At 39.1% G+C, this 26,257-nt stretch overlaps 1 protein-coding gene across 19 annotated transcripts in view; it reads right to left on the reverse strand.

Annotated features, from left to right (window-relative positions):
• Positions 1 to 26,257, reverse strand: part of ZNF462 (zinc finger protein 462) — a 155,105-nt gene that overhangs the window by 11,731 nt on the left and 117,117 nt on the right. For all 19 annotated transcript variants that reach the window (XM_045373585.3, XM_005581127.5, XM_074016883.1 and 16 more), the window contains one exon: positions 17,968 to 18,191. In XM_045373585.3, the coding sequence (XP_045229520.2) occupies positions 17,968 to 18,191 (224 nt within the window). The remainder of the gene's footprint in view (positions 1 to 17,967; positions 18,192 to 26,257) is intronic.

Below are 26,257 nucleotides of genomic sequence, written 5' to 3' on the forward strand. Positions count from 1 at the left end.
ATCACAAGGTCAGGAGATCGAGACCACGGTGAAACCCCGTCTCGGCTAAAAATACAAAAAATTAGCCAGGTGCGATGGCGGGTGCCTGTAGTCCCAGCTACTCAGGAGGCTGAGGCAGGAGAATGGCATGAACCCGGGAGGCGGAGCTTGCAGTGAGCTGAGATCGCGCCACTGCACTCCAGTCTGGGAGACAGAGCAAGACTCCGTCTCAAAAAAAAAAAAAAAAAAAAAAAAAAAAAAGAGAGAAAGAGATAGGTAGCATTCAGAAGGGGGAGAACTCAGGGAAAAACCTCTTTTAAAACAAGAGAAACAATACACTGATCTATCCGTAACAATGAAATCCATGAAATTAGTTAACTTTGAAAACAACTCAACATGGGGGTGGACAAGACGCAGACAACAATCCCAAAGCTAAACAAGCAGGGAAGGTAACTTCTTGTTTTTCTCAATTAAACAAGTTCTAAAAATTAAGGGACTAAGGCAAGAGGAAGAGAAAGAGGTCAATTCCGAATCTGATTTCTCTTTCTTCCCCTCTAAGTCCACAGTAACGGTTTCCAAAGGAGTTTTGCTTGTAGCACCTTACTAACTAGGGCTTTAACATTTTCATTGATTTTCTTTTATGACATAAAAGTAAAAAGGGATAGCACAAGAACACGTGCTTTGAAATCAGACAGACCTGAGTTCAAGTTTAGGATTTGCCATTAACCACTAGATTCTGGATAAATCACTCAGTATATGTACTTGATATATTTATTTGTAAAAGGAGGTCAGCATAGTGCCTGAAACACAACAGACATCCAAAATGTAATTTCCTTTCCCTTTTCTGGGAATGTGAGCCTTTTCTAGTTTTGGCTCTTGGGAATGCTCACAACAAGCATTGTAAATGCATATTTACAAAGTTATGTTTAGCCACAAAGTCTACATTTTAGCCAAACAGCATTTATGATAAATATTTGAATAAAAAGTTTTCTGGCTTGCTGGTTTTTCAGGAAAAGTGGGCAAGGTTCCAATTTGCCTAATTTTTAAATACATTTGAAGAAAAGTATTTTTAAGTGACTAGTACATAAAAGGCAGCCTTTCCTGAGCCACTTTCTCCTGCACTTCTCACCATTAGTAATCAGGGAAACTATAAATACGTGTAAAGGACATAAGGGGTGGGCTGTCACCAGGAAACAAAAATAATGAAACCAAGGAGACCAAAGAAGAATCCTCAAACATCTGCTTTAATCCAGTTGTTTTCATTCATTCATTCATTCATTCATTCATTCATTCATTCATTCATTGATCAAGGATTCCTGGAGGGCTGGCTTGCTGTGTGCCAGCCTCTGGGGTCCACGCTGGAACCCCTGCTTCTTTTGGAGCTCTTGGTGACAGAAGGAGATCTGTCACCAAACCAAATGTTATTTTTTTCCCCCCTCATTCTAGGTTTTTTTGAAGACTGTATTTGTCCATTTTCCCAGCACCATCATCCCTTCACTGGAAAACTGTTAACATTTTAAATTCTGCATGATTTTAAAATAGTACATGACATTTTCACAGTATGATGTTCATCCCAGGCTAACCCAGGATTTATTTGGTCCTGAAGATTTCTAAAATCTTTGCTAGGCAATTAAAAGATTTAAAAATGAGAACCAAAATTTTTGCTATGTAATTAGAATATTTTAAAATAAAAACTCTTTATTGTTTTGGGTTATGACGGTATTTGAAATCCCCAAGCCATCCATCTAAATATTAATCCTAACACAAAAGGAAGACTCTTTTCTGCATTCCTGAGCCCATTATCATTGTTTACCTGGATTACTGCAAGCCCCTTCCCCTCCCGTGTTCGTCTCCCAGCACCTACTCTTGTCCCTTCTTGTACCTGATTCTTTAGTGTGGTCAAAGCAATTTTTAAAAAAATTTAAATCTCTTCGTGTCAGTCTCTGCTTGCCCTGAGGATAAAATACAAATTTCTTACTGTCGTTTACATGGCGGGCTCTCATGTTATTCTGGCCCATCTTCTCCAGGCTCCCCCTTGCTCCTACCACCCTGAACTTATGGAGGTCCTGGAATATGTCATGCCCTTGAGGAGTCTGTGCCTCCACCATCTCACCTGTCTGAAACTTGCTCATGCCTGCCGGCTTCATGTGTTGAGTCCTTAATCTCCTAGCCCCGCTTCTGTCACTTCTTCTGGGAGACCTTCTCTAAACTCCTCCTGTGTTCAATATCCTTGCTCCATGTGTTCACAGCACTCGCACCCCCACTTCAAGAGCATACCCCATTCAGTAATGAATTGTTTATGGCCTGCCCCTCCCCAGTCCAAATACAAACTATGAGAACAGACTTGCTGTGAGTCTTACTTACAGCTGAATCCCCACTGGCCAGTACAGTGTCTAGATTAAGAGAGGGTGTTATTCTCGCCTCCTGGCTACTGGATATCTTCATTTTCATTTCAAATAGTTTCTTTTATATAAATATTCACAAAAAATTTATGAAAATACAGAAAAACTCATTTAAAGTTCAACTCCCTATACATAATAACTGTTAATGAATTATTGTATTTCTGTATTCCTGTTCTCTATCCGTAGCTTATTTACATTACTGTTATCATTTAAAACAAACAAGTGTATATCCAACTTTTTCATGCCTGGCATAGTGTACACATCATTCTCTGAATAAATATAATTTTAATCACTACATAGCATTTCATCAAGTAGATATATGGCAGTTTACTTGACTATGCATTCCCGCATGAATTTACAGTGGATCATTTCTGGCTTTTCATTATTAAAAATGTTTGTTACAAAAAATAATGAACCTTATTGTATTTAAGCCTTTCTTTCATGCTTAGTTTTAATTTTATAGGCTAAATTTCCAGACGTGAAATTACAGGGTCAAAGTCAAAGGGCATAGACTTTATAAAAGTTCCCATGTATTTTGAACTGATTACACCACTTTCTGGGCCCGGAGATTGGTGTGTATTTGAATAACTCCTTGATGATGCAGACGACATATTGAGAGAAACACACTTTTCCCCTGTAAAGATGAGAAGCAGTTTATTACCATTTCCCCAAAGGCCCACAACAAAGGGAGAAAGAGCAAGCTGAAGAGTTTGAGATTTAGAACCCGGCTCCTTGTAGGCTCCTTCTGCAGGTGAAAGAGGCCGCGTGTTCTTGAAGGGTGGATTGTTCAGACACATAATCATTCAGACTAGAAACCCATATGCAGATCTTTATTCCTGTGAAAGCTATTTGTGAATGCCCACTCACTCAAGGTGCCCTATGAAGGCCACTAACCCAGAGTTTGGTGAAGTCATCCATCTAATGAGAATGTGAGATGAGGGTTGGGTGTGGTGGCTCACACCTGTAATCCCAGCACTTTGGGAGGCTGAGGCGAACGGATCACTTGAGGTCAGGAGTTCGAGGGCAGCCTGGCCAACATGGTGAAACCCCGTCTCTACTAAAAATACAAAAATTAGCCAGGCGTGGTGGCAGGTGCCTGTAATCCCAGCTACTTGGGAGGCTGAGGCAGGAGAATTGCTTGAACCTGGGAAGTGGAGGTTGCCAAGAGCGAAGATCATGCCACTGCACTCCAGCCTGGGTGATAGAGGAAGACTCTGTCTCAAAAAAATAATGATAATAAAATAAATAAATAAAAATAAAAGTGAGATGAGGTGTCAAATGTTTTTTCCTTTAACACTGAAGTGAGGACACTGCAAAACCACTTCCACACTCAAACTTAAAGTTCAAGCTTTGTCTATTTGTTGACTTTTAACTATTCAGCAAAATGGTTTAGATCTGGTCTTAGCATGTATTTCCATACTTCTGGCATATTCTGAGGTGATAATAATTATATGTGACTTACAAATATTATCAAGTTGACTATGTATTTTCATATTGTACTAGGGTAGCAAACCCAGTCTGATAGAAGACTGATATAAATGTGCTTGCTAATGACAGAATGGAACTGGAACCCTTATCTTCAGATTACATTGCAGGCATCAAATAGGAGAGATTGTGATTGAGAAAGTCCACTTAATGTTTCCAGAGTTTTCAACTGTAAGGCTGCCCCTCTTACTTAACATTTGTACCTTCAAACAGAGGCACCCAGCCAGGATGCTCATATTACCTAATACTGCATGTGGATGTTAAAAAGAATGCACAGTGCTGCGAAGATTTTGAATGACTTATAACACAGGCTGGTACACTTTTTGTGTAAAGGGCCAGATAAGTAAGTATTTTAGGCTTTCTGGACCCTATAGTCTTTGTTACAACTATTCAATTGCTGTTGTAGCTCAGAAGCAACCATAAACAGTAAGTCAATGGATGAGCACGGCTGTCTTCCAATAAAGCTTTGTTTAGGGAAAATGAAATCTGAATTTCCTATTTCACATTACAGTTTTTCTGATACTTTTTCAATCATTAAAACATATCAAGACCATCCTTAGAGAGTGGACCATATGAAAAAGGAGGTGGGCCAGATTCGGTCCTTGCACCATAGTTTCCCAACCCCTGACTTACCAAGTGGTCTACTCAACAGACAGGTCTTCTTTGCCTGTCCTCAAAAATCAGAATGGGAATGAGGGAAAGAAAACAGTGGGAGAAAGATTCAGCAAAGTATTGTCTCTATGATTTCTTACAGCAAGATGGTCAAAAGTGCAGGTAAAAAAATCTTGCTTTCTCAGATAAGAATACCTCAATTAGAGTTCTTGTAAAAGCTTCAAGGAAGGATATTCAAAGTTTGTCCATACTGTCCCAAATGGTTGTGTGTCTTTGTTTCCCATGGCTGAATAATATGCTATTGTGTATTTATGTATCACTTTTTAAAGAAAGCATCCATCAATGGATCATTAGGCTGCCTCCATGTCTTGGCTATTCTATTGTGAATGCTGTTGCAGGGAACATGGGAGTGCAGCAGCTATTTGAGACACTGATTTTGTTTCCTTTAGTTAAATATCCAGAAGTGGGATCACTGTATCATATGGTACTTCTATCTTTACTTTTCTGAGGAGCTTTCATGCTGTTTTCTCTAATGGCTCTCCCAATTTACCTCCCTATCAACAGTGCACAAGGGTTCCCCTTTTCTTCACATATATCAAACCATCACATTGTACACCTTACATCTATACAATTTCATTTATCAATTATACCTCAATAAAGCTGGGCGGGGGGGGGGGTGGAGAAAGAAAAGATATTCAGCCAAACAAACCAGTCAGGCAGTATTAAAGTTCTATGGAACCTGAGCCATGAAACTGTATTTCTTGTGCACTGTGCTCCTCTCCAATTTTAAAACTACCTCTTATCAAGCAAGTAACATGCTGAATTGTGCTTCTCTGTTTAAACTTGTCTCACCTAGTTGCTTATAAACTCTTCCAGGGTAGCAACCATTTGTTATTTAGCTTTATAGGCTCAGTGCAGAGTCATCCACTTGACACACAATAAATGCTATCTGAATTTACCAGTAACATGAAAACCCATGAAAGATCATAAAGTATAAACACTTCATAATATTGCCGTAAGATCAACCTACAGAATGGGAGAAAATTTTTACAATCTACCCACCTGACAAAGGGCTAATATCCAGAATCTACAAAGAACTTAAATTTACAAGAAAAAATCAAACAACTCCATCAAAAAGTGGGCAAAGGATATGAACAGACACTTCTCAAAAGAAGACATTTATGCAGCCAACAGACACATGAAAAAATGCTCGTCATCACTGGCCATCAGAGAAATGCAAATCAGAACCACAATGAGATACCATCTCACACCAGTTAGAATGGTAATCATTAAAAAGTCAGGAAACAACAGGTGCTGGAGAGGATGTGGAGAAACAGGAACACTTTTACACCGTTGGTGGGACTGTAAACTAGTTCAACCATTGTGGAAGACAGTGTGGTGATTCCTCAAGGATCTAGAACTAGAAATACCATTTGACCCAGCCATCCCATTACTGGGTATATACCCGAAGGATTATAAATCATGCTGCTATAAAGACACACGCACACGTATGTTTATTGTGGCACTATTCACAGTAACAAAGACTTGGAACCAACCCAAATGTCTATCAATGATAGACTGGATTAAGAAAATGTGGCACATGTATACCATGGAATACTATGCAGTCATAAAAAAGGATGAGTTCATGTCCTTGGTAGGGACATGGATGAAGCTGGAAACCATCATTCTGAGCAAACTATTGCAAGGACAGAAAACCAAACACCGCATGTTCTCACTCATAGGTGAGAATTGAACAATGAGAACATTTGGACACAGGATGGAGAACAGCACACACCAGAGTCTGTTGTGGGGTTGTGGGGAGCGGGGAGGGATAGCATTAGGAGATATACCTAATGTAAATGACAAGTTAATGGGTGCAGCACACCAACATGGCACATGTATACATATGTAACAAACCTGCACATTGTGCACATGTACCCTAGAACTTAAAAGCATAATAATAAAATAAAATATTGCCATAAGATTTGCATCCCATGAAATAAAGTTGCTTGTTAATGAGAAAATGAGTGGACACTTTCTAAATGATTTTGTTTCAATACTTACCAAAGATCGATTATGTGCTAAAAATACCCCTGTAGTTTTCACATGTATCCCTTATCCCTTATGACCATTGTGTAGTAAATGTGTTGCCTTCTATATTTGTAGGTGAAGAGCACAAAACAGGAAAGTGGTAAAGCCAGGATTCGTTAGGACTCAGATCTCCAGATGACACAGCTCAAGCTTTTCCCATTATAATGCAAATCACCTGCCGAAATGCAAAATTACTCACAAAGTATGTCAAAACTACCATGGCTATACTGGTTGAACACAGGAAGGAGAAAGAAAAAGTATTAACAATAACGTGATATTGCAAAATGTGATGGGATAGAACAGTAGCATCCTTTCAGAATTTCTTTCAAAATAAAAGCCTACGAATACTAAAAACAAAGGCTGATAGAGTACCCAGAAGGATATAGAGCACAGAAGTCAAGGAAGATATCTACTTTCTTTTGCAATCACTGTGTCACAATCAGAAAACATATTACCATCATACCTAACTTAGCAAAAGTCCAGACAAAACCACTTATTTGGAGAAACTCAGCATAAATTCAGACACAAGTACTCAAGGAAGCTAGGTGAAAGACATCATTAAGAAAGGCTCAGAGCTTTGTGGCTGGCCAGTTGAGCAGTTGTCAATCTCCTGGACCCAAAATGCAGAGGGAAAAGATGCTAATGGATGCTGCCACATTTTGCTTATTTGAACAGGATACTTAACATTTATTTAACAAACAACTCCTGAGGCTTTACTGTATGCTGGGCACTAGGTTAGATTTTGAAAGAAAGGTGAGATAAAGAAATCTGCCTTAAGAAAGGAGAAGAAAAGTTCTATGGAAGCTTAGAAGCTGGGACGAAGACTTTTGACTGGGGAGTTTAGTGGATGGTTTCAAAGGTAAGGTAAAGAACATCTTCAAACGCCTATTTGAGAAATACTGTTTAAGGTTTTGCTGGACACACCCCTCTGAAAAATGGTCACACCTCTTGCTCATCTAATTCTGGTTTCTCTGTCTTCTACAACACACGGAAGAGACAGAGCCACGGTTAACAAATAAAGAAACAGAACTACATGAGGGAAAGCAGAAATGAAATGGCATAGTCTTCTAGAGAAGGCTTCAGCTTGCAGAAATCATTGTAGTTGATAAAGCTAAAGTTGCTAGCATTTAGTTCAGAAATAAAAAGCAATCAAAAAAAAAATGTGGTCAAAGGTGTGTTTTATAATTTGGGAAAAATTCGTCTTATGATTTATTTGGGAAGAATCTTTGGAGAAAGATTCTTCATTTATTTCTCATTTCCTTTTCTGGAAACAAATGTCCTATGTGACTTTTTTGGCCACTATGGATTTCACTAGTCCAAAAAACTGAGCAATTTTATTAGAATAACTAAAATGTTGATGATTCCTTCTGAGCTTAATGTTTTGCTGTTTCCCTCAAACTGGCAAAAAGTAAGATACGAGTTTCTTAAAGAGTTCAACTGCCTGAGGCTCCATTTATATCCTTCTAAATTTAATATACTGAACATGACAATTTTATGAGCAGAACAAGTTAGAGATAATATATTTTATGTTCCTTAAACTAGCAAAGAGACTTCAGAATCATAAAGAACACTAACAAGGTATTGCATATAAACTTTCTTTAAAAAAAAAAAAGTATGTGTATTTTTTAAATGTGAGAAATGCAAGGTTTGTTTTTCTTCATGACTTTAAGGTTCCTAAAGATGTTGTCTTAGGCTGGGCACAGTGGCTCACACCTGCAATTCCTGCACTTTGGGAGGTCAAGGTGGGAGGATTGCTTGAGCCTGGGAGTTTGAAGCTGCAGTGAGCTATGATTGCGCCATTGCACCTCAGCCTGGGCAACAGGGCAAGACCCTGACTCAAAAAAGACAAAACGTTGTCTTCATCTTTCAACAGTATTGCTAATAAAGGGCATTACTGATAAATAATTCACTGTATGTGTTGGAGGGGAGAATGTTGGGGGACAGAGAATGCAGGGAGTGAAGGAAGGGAGAGGGAAGTAAAGGGGAGAGGGGTAGAGGGAGAGCCTACACTAGCCAACCTTCTAGAGGACCCACTGAGATTAAAAACAGACAGGGAGTCAAAGGATAAAAAAATAAAATTTCAAATAACCTGCACTGTTTACTTTAGATCCTAAGAGATTACAAGTGATGCCTTGCTCACTAGTAACAAAGATAAAGATCTAGGAGGAAAGATTGTGTTTATCACCTATAAAATGAGAGTTCTGATGGTTATCCCTTTTGTACTCTGGCTTCTGAGGATAAACATGCAGCCTAAATTGACTGCACTGGAGATTTTGTTTCTTAGAAGGAATGGTATATTTGACTTTAAGGACCTTTCTTGCTGGTACCAGGATTCTGTCCAGTCTGTGAATGATATAGTCTGACATCTTTATAGATGTTCCTGAGGTTTACAACCTTTGCAGGCAGAATTCAGAAGTCTAGTTTTGAATGTTCAGTTCTTTTTAATGAAATCCTTTAACTGAAAGTACATTCTACGTGTCTTATAGTTTATTTCATAGATTCTCCCTACCACACAAATCACCTAATGCTATTTGTAGAAGAATATAATGAGCACTGCACTGTTTTACTGCGAAAAAAAGTGAATCCCTGTTTGGAACCAATTGCTAAGTCTATTCCACATTAATCCGGATCCTGAGTATCTTGTTGACATAGCTGTTCTCAGGATGAACATCATAAAAAGACTACAGGAAATTAGCATTTATTGAGGACCTACTATGTGTTGGGTTATGGGAAACTTGCATCCGTTTTAGATATTGAGGTATAATTTACCTACCATAAAATGTATCTATTATAAGTAAACAATGATTTTTAGTAAATTTATATCTTTGTGCAACCCTCACCACAATCCAGTTTAAGAACACTCTCATCACTCTGAGAAGCTCCTTCATATCCTTTGTAATCAATCCCTGCTCCCATCTTCCAGGCCCAAGTAACTTCTTAGCTGCTTCCTGTCTCTATCATGTTGCCTTTTCTAGAAATTTCATAAAAAAAGAATTATAAAATACGTAGTCTTTTGTGTCTAGCTTCTATCCACATAACATTTTTTGGATTCCTCAGTGCTGTTAAATGTATCAGTAGCTCATTCTTTTTCATTGCTGAGTAGTACTCCATTGCATGGATACGCCACATTTTATCTATTTATCCACTTTATGTGAAGGTAGGATTGATGGGTCAGACGGCAAGTGTATGTTTATAAACAAATGCCAAACTGCTCCAAAGTGGCTATGCTATTTTACATTCCAATCAGTTATGTATGAGATTCCAGTTTGTCCACATCCTTGCCAACACTTTTGATACTATCAGCCTTCTTAATTTTAGCCATGCTAGCTAGTGGTTGGGGAGTAGAATCTTATTATTGTTTTAATTTATATTTCCCAAGTGGTGAATCAAGTTGAACATCTTTTCATGTGCTTATTTGCCATTTGTATATCTACCTTCTTTGGTAAGGTGTCTATTCAAATCTTGTGCTCATTTTTAACTGAGTGGCTTATCTTCTTATGGTTGAGTTGTAAGATTTCTTTAAATATTTTGGTTAGAGCCCTTCGTTAGGTAATTACTTTGCAAATATTTGCTTCTAGTCTGTTGCCTGCCTTTTCATTTTCTTAATGGTGTCTTCTTTTTTTCTTTCAGTTGTCCACAACTTTTGCATCATATATAAATTTTTTTTCCCTAACCCAAGATGATATAATCTATTATTCTTCTAAAAGTTTTATAGTTTTAGTCACACATTTAAGCTTATGGTTCATTTTGATGATTATTATTTTTTGAGTAGAGAGTGCTGTAAAGGTCAAGGGACATAATTTGCATACACAAATCCAATTGTTTCAGCACCATTAAAAAATAAATAATCCTTTCCCTATTACCTTAACACCTTTTATGAAAATCAACTGATCACATATATGAGGGTTTATTTCTTAACTTTTGCTTCTGCACTACTGATCTATGCATCTATCTTATGTCAATTTATAGTGAGTTTTGAAATCAAGATGAGTGAATCCTCTGATTTTGTCGTTTCTCCACACTAGGCTATTCTAGGTCATTTGCATTTCCATGTAAATTTTAGGGCCAGTTTGTCACTTTCACCCCCAAAAAGCCTACTGGGATTTTGATAGAGATTATGTTGAATCTGTGTATCAGTACGAAAAGAATTACCAATATTGAGTCTCCCAATTAATAAACATGGTATATATTGCATTAATTTAGTTTTATAAATTCCTCTCAGCAGCACTATAGTTTTCAGTGTATAGTTCTCATGTTAAATGTATTCTTAAGACTTTTGTTCTTTTTGATGTTAGTGTACATGAAACTGATCTTCTTAAAATTTCATTTTCAGGTTGTCCCTTACTAGTATACAGAAACATAATTGATTTTTGTATATTAATTTTATATCTTGCAACCTTGCTAAGCTCATTCACGTTCTAGTAGCTTTTTTTTTTCTTGTAGATTCTGCGGATTTTCTATCTATAAAAATCACATTGTCTATAAATAAAAAGTTATGTTTCTTCCTTTCCAATTCTCATGCCTTTAATTTCTTGTTTTAGCCTTATGGTCCTTGACTTTTATATTTGAATTGTCAGCATAATTATGTTTAGTACATTGTACACTGACACCCCATTCCTCTCTCAGGAACCCTGAAATCAGGTGTTTGTATATCTTTCCCCCTAACAAATGACCATTTTTAGCCAGCATGTAATTCCACTGGCTGTCAGCCAAAAATTCAGTTTCAATAGCACTGCCATCTTTATATACAAAATAGTGCTTGGAGAATTATTTCAAAAATTCAAATTGCATTTTGTACTCATCATGTAGGGAAAAAAGATTAGAAAATGAGAAAAAAAAGTATTGCTATCTCAGTAATGAGTCTCATAAACCTAACAATTGAGACAAACATGAGAATCATTAGGCATGCTGAAAGTCGCAATTCTTTAGCCTCAATTAGGTGCTCATTGGACTTAATAAGCTGGTCAACCATGAGGAAGAGAAAAAAATTAAAGAACATAATATGACATAGTGAAAATATTACATTAAAGACTGTGTCTAAGAAATGAGACAGACAGCAACACAATAATAGTGGGAGACTTCAAAACTCCACTGACAGCACTAGACAGGTCATCAAGACAGAAAGTCAACAAAAAAACAATGGATTTAAACTATACCTTGGAAAAAATGAACTTAACAGATATACACAGAACATTCCATCCAACAACCACAGAATACACTTCTATTCAACAGTGCAGGGAACTTTCTCCAAGGTAGACTATGACGGGCCATAGAACGAGCCTCAATAAATTAAGAAAATTGAAATTGTATCAAGCAGTCTCTCAGACCAGAGTGGAGTAAAACCAGAAATCAACTCCAAAAAGGAACCTTCAAAACTATGCACATACACAGAAATTAAATAACCTGCTCCTGAATGAGCACTGGGTCAAAAATGAAATCAAAATGAAAATTAAAAAATTCTTCAAACTAAACTACAATAATGGTATAACCTATCAAAACCTCTAGGATACAGCACAGGCAGTGTTAAGAAGAAAGTTCATAGCCCTAAACACCTACATCAAAAAGACCGAAAGAGCACAAACTGACATTCTAAGGTCACACCTCAGGAACTAAAGAAATAAGAACAAACCAAACCCGAACCCAGCAGAAGAAAGGAAATTACCAAGATTAGAGCAGAACTAAATGAAACTGAAACAAGCAAACAAAAAACAATACAAAAGACAAATGAAACAAAAGCTGGTTCTTTGAAAAGGTAAATAAAATTGATAGACCATTAGCAAGACTAACCGAGAAAAGAAGAGAGAAAATCCAAATAACCTCATTAAGAAATGAAATGGCAGATATTACAACTGACACCACAGAAATACAAAAGATCACTGAAGGCTACTATGAACACCTTTACACACATAAATTAGAAAACCTAGCAGAGATGGATAAATTCCTGGAAAAATACAACCCTTCTAGCCTAAATCAGTAAGAATTAGACACCCTGAACAGACCAATAACAAGTAGAGAGATGGAAATGGTAATTTAAAAATTACCAAGAAAAACAGTCCAGGACCAGATGGATTCACAGCAGAATTCTACCAGAATTGGTACTCAAAGAATTGGTACCATTCCTTTTGACACTATCCCACAAGACAGAGAAAGAGGGAACCCTCCCTAATTCATTCTGGGAAGCCAGCGTCACCTTAATACCAAAATCAGCAAAGGACATAACCAAAAAAGAAAACTACAGACTGATGCCCCTCATGAACACAGACACTAAAATCCTTAACAAAATACTAGCTAACCAAATTCAATGACATATCAAAAAGATAATCCACCATGATCAAGTGGGTTTCATAACAGGGATGCAGGGATGGTTTAACATACATGAGTCAATAAATGTGATACACCACATAAACAGAATTAAAAACAAAAAATCACATGATCATCTCAATAGATGCAGAAAAAGCATTCGATAATATCCAGCATTGCTTTATGATTAAAACTCTCAGCAATATCGGCATACAAGGGACATACTTTAAAGAAATAAAAGCCATCTATGACAAACCCACAGCCAACATAATACTGAATGGGGAAAAGTTGAAAGCTCTCCCTCTGAGAACTGGAACAAGACAAGGATGCCCACTCTCACCAGTCCTCTTCAACATAGTACTGGAAGTCCTTGCCAAAACAATCAAACAAGAGAAAGAAATAAAGGTCATCCAAAATTGGTAAAGAGGGAGTCAAACTGTCGTTGTTTGCTGATGATATGATCATTTACTTCAAAAACCCTAAGGACTCCTCCAGAAATCTAGAACTGATAAAGGAATTCAGCAAAGTTTCCAGATACAAGATTAATGTACACAAATCAGTAGCTCTTCTATACATCAACAGTGACCAGTGGAGAATCAAATCAACAACTCAACCCCTTTTACAATAGCTGCAAATATACAGCTTAGGAATATACCTAACAAAGGAGGCAAAAGACTTCTACAAGGAAAACTACAAAACACTGCTGAAAGAAATCATAGATGACACAAATGGAAACATATCCCATGCTCATGGATAGGTAGAATCAACATTGTGAAAATGACCATACTGTCAAAAGCAATCTACAAATTCAATGCAATCTGCATCAAAATACCACCGTCATTCTTCACAGAATTAGAAAAAACAATTCTAAAGTTCAAATGGAACCAAAAAAGAGCTCACATAGCAAAAGCAAGACTAAGCAAAAATAATAACTCTGGAGACATCACTGATATGGTTCAGCTCTGTGTCCCCACCCAAATCTCATCTTGAATTGTACTCCCATAATTCCCATGTGTTGTGGGAGGGGCCTGGTGGGAGATAATTGAATCATGGGGGCAGTTTTCCCCATACTGTTCTCGTGGTAGTGAATAAGTCTCATGAGATCTAATGGTTTACCAGGGGTTTCCGCTTTTGTGTCTTCCTCCTCTTTTTGCCTGTCGCCATCCATGTAAAACGGGACTTGCTCCTCCTTGCCTTCTGCCATGATTGTGAGGCTTCCCCAGCCACCTGGAACTATAAGTCCAATTAAACCTCTTTCTGGGTACGTCTTTATCAGCAGTGTGAAAACAGACTACTACAATCACACTATCTGGTTTCAAACTGTACTATAAGGCCATAGTCACCAAAACAGCATAGTACTGGTATAAAAATAGGCACATATACCAATGGAACAGAACAGAGAACCCAGGAATGCACCCAAATACTTATAGCCAATTGATCTTCGGCAAAACAAACGAAACATGAAGTGGGGAAAGGACACCCTTTTCAAATGGTGCCGGGATAACTGGCTAGCCACAGGTAGGAGACTGAAACTGGATCCTCATCTCTCACCTTATATAAAAATCAACTCAAGATGGATTAAGGACTTAAAACTAAGACCTGAAACTATAAAAATTCTAGAAGATAACATTGGAAAAACCCTTCTAGACACTGGCTTAGGCAAGGACTTCATGACCAAGAACCCAAAAGCAAATGCAATAAATAACAAAGATAAATAGTTGGGGCTTAATTAAAGATCTTTTGCACGGCACAAAGAATAGTTAGCAGAGTAAACAGACAACCCACAGAGTGGGAGAAAATCTTCACAATCTATACAACTGACAAAGGACAAATATCAGAATCTACAATGAAATAAACCAAATCAGTAAGAAAAAAACAAACAATCTCGTGAAAAATTGGGCTAAGGACATGAATAGACAGTTCTCAAAAGAAGAGATACAAATGGCCAACAGACATATGAAAATGCTCAACACCACTAATGATCAGGGAAATGCAAATCAAATCCACAATGCAATACCACCTTACTTCTGTAAAAATGGCCATAATAATAATAATAATAATAATAACAGTAGATATTGGCATGGATGCAATGAAGAGGGAACACTTCTACACTGCTGGTGGGGCATAAACTAGTACAGCCACTATGGAAAACAGTGTGGAGATTCCTTGAAGAACTAAAAGTAGAACTACCATTTGATCCAGCAATTCCACTACTGGGTATCTACCCAGAGGAGAAGTCATTATTCGAAAAAGACACTTGCACACGCATATTTATAGCAGTACAAATCACAACTGCAAAATCATGGAACCAACCCAAATGCCCATCAGTCAATGAGTGGATAAAGAAAGTGTGATATCTATCTATCTATCTATCTATCTATCTATCTATCTATCTATCTATCTATCTATCTATCTACCTACCTACCTACCTACCTACCTACCTACCTACCTACCTATCTACCTATCTATCTATCTATCTGATGGAATACTACTCAGCCATAAAAAGGATTGTATTAACGGCATGTGCAGCGACCTGGATGAAATTGTAGACTATTATTCTAAGTGAAGTAATTCAGGGATGGAAAACCAAACATTGTATGTCCTCACTGATATGTGGGAGCTAAACTATCAGGACAAAAATGCATAAGAATAATACAATGAACTTTGGGGACTTGGGAGGAAAGGTGGAAGGGGGCAAGGGATAAAAGACTATAAATAGTGTGCAGTGTATACTGTGGGGGTGATGGGTGCACCAAAATCTCACCAATCACCACTAAAGAACATACTCATGTAACCAAATTCTACTTGTATGCCAATACTCCATAGAAAATTAATTTTTTAAAAAGACTGTGTCTAAGATGCAAAGTATAATTAGTGATTTTGTAAATATGTTTTAGGTCTTCAGGAACACAGCTGCCATTATGATAGGTACAACTATTATTATATTTGAACACAATTCAATTAACAAATATTCTAAGGAATGTATTGGGTCTCAAAGTGGGGGAAATACAGGACTTCATTTAATCTTACAAAACTTCTGAGAAAGGTGTAACAATTCCCATTTACAAACTGGAAAACAAACCCAGAAATTTAAGTAACTTGCTGAAGCAAATGGTGGAGACAAGATTAAAATCCAGATCTTTTCGGTTCAAAAGCTCTTAATTGGGCCGTATGTTCCTGAGCAACTCATTTCCATGATCCGTACCTCATAGCCTCAGCCTTGCGCCCACTGCTGAGGAACCCTCTGGTTCCAAGTCTGTTACGGTTTCTAACATTTTCTGGATTTCCCCAGTGATTTACAAGCTATTGTGCAACAACCAGAGAATAATCTTCTTCCGGATTTGTTCTGTCTGAAAATATCAGCCTAGAGGCTTAAACACTGTAATAAAAAGGTCTGAGGTAGTTATGTAAATAAGATACATGTGAATAATTATAGAAAGCTTGGTTTGAAAAAGATGAGTAATTTACCCTTGAGGTTGGGGAAGAAATGCCCAGGAAGTTTGAATAAGAAAGGATATGAAAAATTTTAAGTGAGGTAATTCAGGCTTTTCTTCTTTGCTTCATTTTTTCGGGCAGACATATTGGAAAATAAATGCATTCCAAAGCAGAGAAGTTACCATTAAACTGTTCCATTGTGGACAGGTGACAAAGCTCAGCCTTCTCTCTCAACACCCCACAGAACAATTCTAACCTGTGGATGCAGATGATTCAGACTGAACTCTTTATAACGTGGGTTTGTAAGGCCAGAAAAGAAGGGCTATATTTCCACTCATGAGGATACGGAGCAAGGAAAAAGCAAACAATATCAAAAGTGCTTCTCCCTGTGCCTTCAGTAAACACTCAATAGATGTTTTGGACTTGTTGGCTAATTAAAAAGCATTTTGATAGGCTCTTGTCATTAAACAAATACTAATTATAGCTTCTCCTGTACTCTGGGCAATACATAAAACCAGAAATGATCATCTCAGTTCATGAGATGCCAGATGAGCCCTGCGCAGACTGAGGAAGTTTTCCTGTGTGATTTCTACCCTCTGATGGGCAAACCTCTGGAAGAGGATTTTTTTCCACAAATCCTCCATTTTATGTCCTGTACTAATGTATTCATTCTCAAGTCTCCTTCCCCTCAAAACATACATTTTACAATCCTTATAAATGTTCAGACATACTGGGTAATGCCTTGACAAATCTTTGTAGTTAGCAAAATATTGGAAACCACCTACATGATTGAGAAACACAGAGGTAATTCTATCAGAATAGGGGTTGGCAACTGTGGGCCCACAGCCTGTTGCCTATTTTTGTAAATAAACTTTTACTGGAACACAGCCTTATTGGCTCATTTATGTATTGTCTATGGCTGCTTTCTTTCTTTCTTTTTTTTCAGACGGGGTCTCACTCTATCGCCCACGCTCAAGTGCAGTGGCACTATCTCAGGTCACTGCAACCTCCACTTCCCAGGCTCAAGTGATCCTCCCTCCTCGACCTCCGAAGTAGTTGGGACCACAGGGGCACACCACCATACCGGGCTAATTTTTTGTATTTTTTGTAGAGATGGGGTTTTGCCATGTTGCCCAGGCTGGTCTTGAACTCCTGGACTCAAGTGATACGCCTGCATGGCTGCTTTCTTAATTAACACTGAGACTACATTTTAGGCCTGCAAAGCCTAAAATATTTACTATCTGGTCCTTTATAGAAACTGCCAAACCTTGTGATTTAAAATGTATTAACATTTCAAATAACATAGCAAAATACTTCTTTTAGAGTAAGCTTTAAAAAATGCAAAGTATAATGTTTTATGTATAGTATAATCACAGTGACATAAAACAAATGAAAGTTGGTCTAGAAAAGAGACCAGAAATGCTCAGCATTTGGACTGGTGTGGTAGAATGACAGGTGATTTCCCTCCCACCCAACCTGTGTTTCACAATTTTTAAAAATGACCTTATGTTTCTAATAGAAGACACTAGACCTCACTTTGAAAGCTCTTTGAGTTCACATCTCCATCTGGTACACAGTGGGTGTGACTAAATGCAGTGGCGTATACCCCTTGGCCCCTCCCCACAAGTGTGCTGAGGCAGGAGCAGGAAGCCCTGGTAAGTACCTTATGCTCATCCCGAAGGTGGCTGTCCAGTTCCTCCGTGTGCTTGGTCTCATAGTAGCAGAGCTGGCATTTGTAAGGTTTCAGTTCATTGTGCTTTTCTATATGTTGCTGGAGGCTCTCATCACTGGAGCAGGTGAAGGTACACTTATCACAGCGGAAAACTACTCCCTGCAAGTATTTGGACAGTTTGGACCGGCAAACTTCGATGGGGACGACGCGCTCTTCTGTGGAAACAAATTGAATGGAAAGATGGGAATTTTTACTGATGGCAAAGCAGATGTTCTTTCTTTGGAATGTAAGAAGAAACTCACCAATCTTGCTGCTTCTCATGGATCCGGTTCCTTGAACTGACACACACGCACACTGCCCCTCCTCTAACCCCCAAACAACATATTCCTCGGGAATGAGAGGGTGTTTTTAAGACCAAAAGCTTCTTTGTGTACTCAGTACCCAGAATGACCTACAAATAGAGGTGGGGCGGGCTAGTAGGTGCTTGCTAATTCCTGAATGGAGGTGATTAAGGCAAGGGGGAGGAATGGAAGTAGCTGCAATTTTTACCAACACTAACGATTACTGACAATAACCATTAGCATGCCTTCCTTCCTCAGCAAGTGTAACTGAGGCTGGACTTACAGATGTTTTCAAGCGGGAAAGAAACTGACATTCACCAGGCACCCATGTGCTGGTACCTTTCTATCAGCAACTTTAGGAGCCTGGAGTTACTCTCATTTTTACAAATAAGTACACATGGGTAACAGAGTCTTCAAGCAACTCTCCAAAGGTCATAGACATTTGGCAAAGCAGAGATGTGAAACCAGGTCTGCTTAACTGTAAATCTATTATTTCTCACTATTTCCAATTCCATTCTCATTTCCCCTTCTAAGGTATTCTCAAAGAGACTCTTCCCTCCTTTTGAAACTAAGGTGATTTCTCATCTAATATCAAGTCTGAAAGCAAACCTGTACACTTTCATTCACTAAAACTCCAACTCCAACTATGAAGAGCTCACAAATGAAATGACTGCAGGCAACAATCAGGGGAGGTGGGGTTGCGCAGGAGACATGGAGGATTTGTGTCTTTTTAGACAGTCTGTAATCTGATTGTCAGAGGGAAAAAATAAAAGAGAGAGAGGATTTGGGTGCTTTTCCCGTTAACATACCAAATGCTGTAGGGCTGGAAATGTGTGTGCTTGTTTATTTTGCACTCTCTCACCCTTGTGTTTAACTGCTCAAATTAAATTTCACACCAGTCTGCCCAGAGTATCAGCGCACACGCCAGATATCCATAACTGGGATAAAATTAAAATCTGTGCTATTTATGCAAGAATCAAATATAGCGTGTGTTTTCATGCTGTGTCTGGATTTCAGAAGACTCAGAAAGTTTACAAATGGACGCACACAACATATACTTATATTATTTAGAAACAGCAATGTATTATTAAGTCAAGAAAGCATGATTTATTCCCAGAGTCACTGAATAGCAACATTTCCAGGGCATTGGTACGTTGTGCGCTGATGCGACTCACTCTTCAGAGTCCTCCCTTTGTTGTTGGCCAGTGTGCAGGCCCTAGGGAATTTTTTCCCCACCCAATGTCATGCCTTAGTCTCAACCACAACACTCTGATTGTAGGGCAGTCACTGCCTTGCGAGTCCTTGAATGCAGCGATTAATCGGCCAGCGAAATGCTGGGCAGAGGAAGCGTGGAAGGTGGTATCTGCAACATACTCCCTGGAGCTCTAATGCATGTTATTTTCCCTATACAAAGAATCAGTTGCTTACTTAGAAATATAAATATTTTTAAACCCAAGTATAGCAGACAGCTAAGAAACACATGATTATAATGTAATCCACACATTTTTTTAGAATAGCAACTGTTTAAGTCCTCTAACCATTCAGTTGTATGGTTTGGTGTAAACGGAGAAAAAAAATGCTTTGGCATAAACTAGTAAATCTTAAGGAGCTCATGCTAGGATATTCTATTCCTGTAACCCAGGGTTTCTAAAAAGTAGCGTTATTGAGATTTTGGGACAGGATAATTCCTTGTTGTGGGGAACCAGCCTGTGCATTGTAGGATGTTTAGCAATAACTGTGGCCTCTACCCACTAGGTGTCAAAAGCACCCCTTTCTCTCCAGCTGTGACAACCAAAAATGCTGCAGACTAACACACTCTGGGGAGGCAAAACTGACTTCAGTTGAGAATCACTGCTCTAAGCAAAGTGCCAGGCATTACCTGCAACTACGCTGGGTAAGGCACTCATGGACAGAACCCATGAACAAGCTGGTGTCAACAGCAAGAGATGGGGCATGCAGGCTGAACTGGGGGAACTGCCCCCATGCTGGGGACATGCCTTTAGACCTTAGGAGTTCATGGGAAGTGTTGACATGAACTTTACTGGCATCTTCCTTGGGACTACATCCCCCTTGCTCTCTCTACATTTTTGTTCCTGATTTATATGTTATCATCTCTACTGCTTCTACTCTTATTCTTCGGCTTTGCCCTGTCCTGCCTGCCTTGGTTCTGTTGACCTCTGCAGTGATGAAGAACAGCCGGGTATCATTTTTCATATAATGATGTCCCGCACGCCTCAAAGACAGTCATTCAGTGACCCTCCAGTCTTCACTTCTCCACAATTAATAATCAGTTCTTTCAAACTTTTTTTATGAGTCTCCTTTTCAATTCCTCTACCACTTAGGTTGGTTTTCTTTGCAGTTTCCAATTTCACTATGTGTGTCCAAGTGAATTTTACACAAAGTCATGAACAGTCAGAATAATACTGTGAAGTTCAAGTAATTATTCATGTGAACACCACTGCAGTCTATTATTCAGTGCTCACAATGGTTCAAGCACCGTTAGGTGGTTCTGCTCTTGACATAACTTTTTATTCGCATGACACCCTGCAAAGTCAGTTCTGTTTTCTTCAGTGTGTTGATGTGGAAACTGAGAACTAATCAATTTAGCTACTTCCTCAAAGTTACACCTCTGGTTCAGCAGAAAGTTGTGACGTAGGAACACAGGTCTTCTGATCCCTGCCATGGCCCTCCTCCTGCACCCCTGATAAGAACTCTCCAGTCTGTATGTGTGTGCTTATAAGCTTTACATTTATAATATTTAAAAAATGCAAACGCTACAGATGTCTAAGGTAACCCTTTATGTTGGAATGTCTTTCAAGCACCTTCTACAGTTGAGGAAAGGGTCAAATCCCTGCTTAACTTAATCTGAAATCTAGAACTTCCCATTTCCAAACTAAGACATTGCCAGTCTACCAAATCTCTTAATTATGTGAGTTTTTACTAAGATATTAATTTTAGAAAAAAGTTAGCTTTTTCCCCTTTCTAAAAACATGGTTAACATGACCAAGATAAAAATAAAAAAAGACAGACTTTAAAAGGTGGGCAAACGACTGACAGTGTTTTCTGAATGAGGTCATTCATTCTTGAGGCAAATGAAGGACATAAAAGTTAAAAACTGGAATGGTTCCAGGTATAGACTGGGCTCTCCCTTGGTTACAGAAGCTCAGTGCTCAGGGTTTTTTCTATGGGGGCAGTGACAACTGTGGGTCTTTTTGACTTCACACCTCTCAAAATTACCTTGGGTGAAAACTCAAGGCCTGAATCACACTCATTGTGACTCAGCTTCTAGCACTGGCTGCAAAAATATTATGACTTCACCAGTTCGACTACAAGATGGATTGTGTCTCTCATCTCCTCCTACTCAAAAGATGCTTGGTGCTACAGCAGGACATAAAACCAAAGAGGCTGGGCCTGAGAGTAATGTCACATTGAAGCACATGTGTACTAAGGTGCAACAAGAGCTGAGAATAGCATGCTTTCAAGCCTCCATGGAGGTCAGTGGAAAATTCTGCACAGTTGCAATACAGAGGGTTCACTTCTGCTCACATTGGCGAGAAACCACACCACTGCAGAGCCCAGATTCATCTAGTAAAAATCCTTCCTGAAAGGCACACCACAACACAGGTGGGTTTCCTTCCTAGAACATGCCAAGTCTACACGAAGCAATGAGATTTGAAGTTCTTTACTCCACCAAAGCTTTGCATGCAAATTGCACCAAAGCGAAGAAGTGACAAAGTCTGAGTATTAGAGAAAACTATGAAGAAAATAACATTATTTTTAAATTATCAATCATCCCAAAATGTAGCCATAAACAGATACACATAAACACAAGCAAAACAGTTCCTGGTAGGAAGTATGAGGTTTTGATGTTAGCCAGGCTGCCATCCTCAAGCTAGAAGGAACTGGAAATCGTACCTCTAATTCTATCAGGCAAAGGTATTTGGGGAAGTTGAAAGGAAACATGTAATTTCACTAAATAAAATTAAAGATTGGCAATCTCACTGTAAACTTTATTCTCAAGAAAAGTGACACTGATCAGACAAGTTAGGGGAGACTACCTCCGTTCCCAAGGCTCCCACTTGCAAGGTTCAGATTCAGCATTTGTCTACATATTAGGAAACAGAAACTTTAAGTTAATATGCCAATTAAAGACCCAGAGCAGTGATTTCATGGTTCCAAAATTACAATGTAAGTATTTAGCAAAACTGTGCTTCATGCCTAAAATCTGTGGCCAGTTTTTAAGGCTCACTATGGATGTACAAGATACACACATATGGGCAAAGCTATGCATGAAACATTGTGCTTTCAATGGTGATCAACTCAATAGGAATACCCTCATAAAACTATTTATTCACCTGTTTTTTTGTCTCTCTTCTCATTCAAGTTCAAATTCCTTCAGTGCAGAAACCTTGCCTGACTCTTCATGGCTGTATCCCTACAGCTTGAAACAATGCTAGAGCTGTCTCCTCCAGCTGCCCAAGACGCCAAGAGAAAAGAAGGCCAAGGGAAAGAAGATGGCCTTGACTCCTGCTGTCATGAAAAAGCAGGAGGCCAAGAGGGTGGTGAATCCCCTGTTTGAGAAAAAGCTTAAGAATGTTGGCATAAGACAGGACCCCCTGCCCCAAAGGGACCTTGGTCCCTTTGTCAAATGTTCCCACTACTTCTGGTTATAGTAGTAAAGGGCTACCCTAGAAGCAGCTCAAAATGAATCCCGTGATTAACCAGTTCACCCATGACTTGGACCCCTAACAGCTCTCAACTGCTTAAGCTGGCTAGAGACAAAACAAGAGAAGAAGACTGTTGGCCTGGGTTGAGAAGAAAGCTGCCAGCAAAGGGAATGTCCCCACAAAGAGGCCACCTGTCCTTCCAGCAGGAGTTAATACTCTTACCAGCTCAGTAGAGAACAAGAAAGCTCAACCAATGGTGACTGCACATGATGTGGATCCCAGGGAGCTGGCTGTCTTCCTGCTTGCCCTGAGTCCTAAGAAGGGAGTCCCCTACTGTATTGTCAAGGGGATGGACAAATTGGGGTGTCTAGTCCACAGGGAGATCTGCACTACTGTTGCCTTCACACGTTAACTTGGAAGACAAAGGCGCTTTGGCTAAGCTGGTGGAAGCCATCAGGACCAATTACAATGACAGATATGATGAGATCCCACATCACCGTGGAGGCAAGGTCCTTGGTCCAAAATCTGTGGCTTGTACTGCCAAGCTGTAAAAGGCAGAGGCTAAAAAACTTGCCACTAAACTGGGTTAAATGTATACTGTTCAGTTTTCTGTACATAAAAATAATTTAAAAATCTCCTTCAAAAAGCCAAAAACAAAACATGCTGGCATATAGTGGGTGTTCAATAAATATCTGTTGCACGAATGAAAACCTATCAAAAGTCCTACCACTGACTTCATCCTTGAAACAGAAGTTCAGGGCTTAATTTTTCCCTAGTTAAACTCATCACATCATGGTCAATCTCACCAAATATTGATCTGACCTAAGTTCCTATTTCCTGAATGAGATGCGTCTACCAATCCTTTGCTTCAACCTTTGCTAAATTAGTATTCAATAAGCGTCTCATCAGTAACCTGATCAGAATTTGTCCTGGCTTCCCATCTGTCTCCTGACTAAAGTTCCAACTTCTATATTAGTATCCAAACACTTCGTACTTTGGCCAGAACGTACTTCTCTGGTATGCTTCCTATTCTCTTCAGGACCCCGGAAATGTCTAATACCATTCTGCAAATATATGTTGCTTCCACTGATCTGAGTAGTTTATTAAATTGTCTCTTCCCTCGTGTAGTGGGTTGAAGAGTATCCCCCATAAACTTAAGTCTACCTGGAACCTCAAAATGAGACTTTATTGGCACACAGGTTCTTTGCAAATGCAATCAGTTAAGGCCACACTAGATTAGGGTGGGCCCTAAATCCAATGACTGGTGTTCTTATAAGAAGAAAAGAGGGTACAAAGAGATACACATAGGGAAGAAGGCTCTATGAACATGGAAACAAAGATGGGAATGATGTAGCTATAAGCCAAGTAGTGTCAAGGAACCCCGGGAGCCATCAGAAGCTAGGAAAAGGCAAAGAAGGATCCTTCTCTTGTGCCTTCAGAGGAAACATAGCTCTGCCAACACCTTGATTTCAGATTTCTAGCTTCCAGAACTGTGAGAGAATACATTTCTGTTGTTTTAATCCACACAGTTGGTGGTCACTTGTTACAATAGCCCTTTTAAACTAATACACCCTGCCTTAAGTCTTCTCTGCCTGTTGAAATGTTATCATAGATCAGTTTGAAAGCCACTCCTCTCTACCACAAACAGAAATAAACCTCCTAGGTACCCGTCACTCACTGTCTTGTGTATACTATGCATATGCTCATCTCTGAGGAGAGTGGGTACTGGATCTTATGTTCCCCATTTTGCCCAAAGAACCAAGCATAGCGTGTTATGTAACAAGCAAATAATGAATGCTTGCTGAACACATGAGTAAACGTCATACTATCTTTTGCTGTGGCCAACATAAATCCCTCATTAGTTCACATTCAGATTTCCCATGAGCGAAGGAGATTCTCTCCCTACTTAAATATATCAATTTATACAGACAAAAAGCAATGGAAACTCTATTTTTGCCAGCAGTAGCTCTGTCTCTGGGCCAGTTCAGAAGTTGGTTTTCTTGCTTTTCATCCCATATACTTTAATTAACTAAGACCTCCGAAAGATCTTGTACTGTGGACCTGAGAGACCAAGGATGTCATGGATAGAGCAGGAAGAGGAAAGTTGCAGAAGGAGCCACATCTTGTTACTTTGAGATCAGCCCCAATACAAAATTGCAAGGCAGACACCCAACCCTGTCTCTCGACTTGTTAAGGTCAGCTTCCTACTGAGCTGCCATTTTGAGTAGAGATGGACACCAAAGCCAGGCTGGGACACAGATGGTTGACATGGCTGTGTCCTGCCTGTGGATCCATGGACTTCCTCTGTGACCTCAAGCCCGTCTGATAATTCTGTCCTTGAACCCAGCTGCCACAGCTACTAGAACACTCAATAGGGTGACACTACCTCTCTCAGCATGAGAGAGTGATGCCTGGTGGGTAAAGGCAAGAGCTGTGGGTCAGACAAGCCTGAGTTTAAATCCCAGCTGGATTACTTATTAGAGATTTCATGTTCGTCAACTTGTTAGCCTTTCTGAATCTATTTATTTCCTCTTCATGGGGGATAACAGTCATCCACCACACAGGGTTTTGTGAGAATTCTATAAAATGACATACTGTAAAGCACTTAGTACAGTACCTGCTAGGCAAGCAACCGGCAACAGTAACCAGTGTTATTATTATTGTTAATGTTATTATTACTATTCATCCTCAAATGCTCATGTTCATTTCAGATGGATGTTTTCTGACCTTGATAAGCACTCTGAAAATGATCTTTACAAGTAAACAGAAGAGACCACAAATAACCAGTGACAGGTAATGTGATGAGACATGGGATCAAAGGACTGCGATTGACTGCTTACCAGTTGGATGACTGTGGGTGAGTGATTCCAGCTCTCACGGGCCCTGCAAAACTTACTATTGTATTTATGGCGGGCACAATAAACACTACATTATACACTGTCCCCTTCAGGAAAATCTGCCAGACAAATTTCTGAAAATTTCCTGAACAACATTTCAAAAAAGTCTAAAAAGCACTTGAAATCTGGTTGCTACTGTGGTTTTCTTTTCTCCCATGGCAGGCAAGGAATCTCAGGGCCAAATCTGCAGCCCACTGTGAACAAGTGCATGGCACCTCACAGTATCCACTGGGTATCCAAACTCTCAGCTAGCTTTTTCATACTTAGAGGTGAACTTTCCATTAGTTTCTTCTTATTTTGCATTTACCCCAATTTCCTCATTTGTTTTTAATCCTATAGTTCTGCAGACAAAGGTTCTTAAAACCTTTGTGAAATG

This window comes from Macaca fascicularis, chromosome 15 (genome assembly GCF_037993035.2).
Source record: "Macaca fascicularis isolate 582-1 chromosome 15, T2T-MFA8v1.1".
Taxonomy (NCBI): Eukaryota; Metazoa; Chordata; class Mammalia; order Primates; family Cercopithecidae; genus Macaca; species Macaca fascicularis.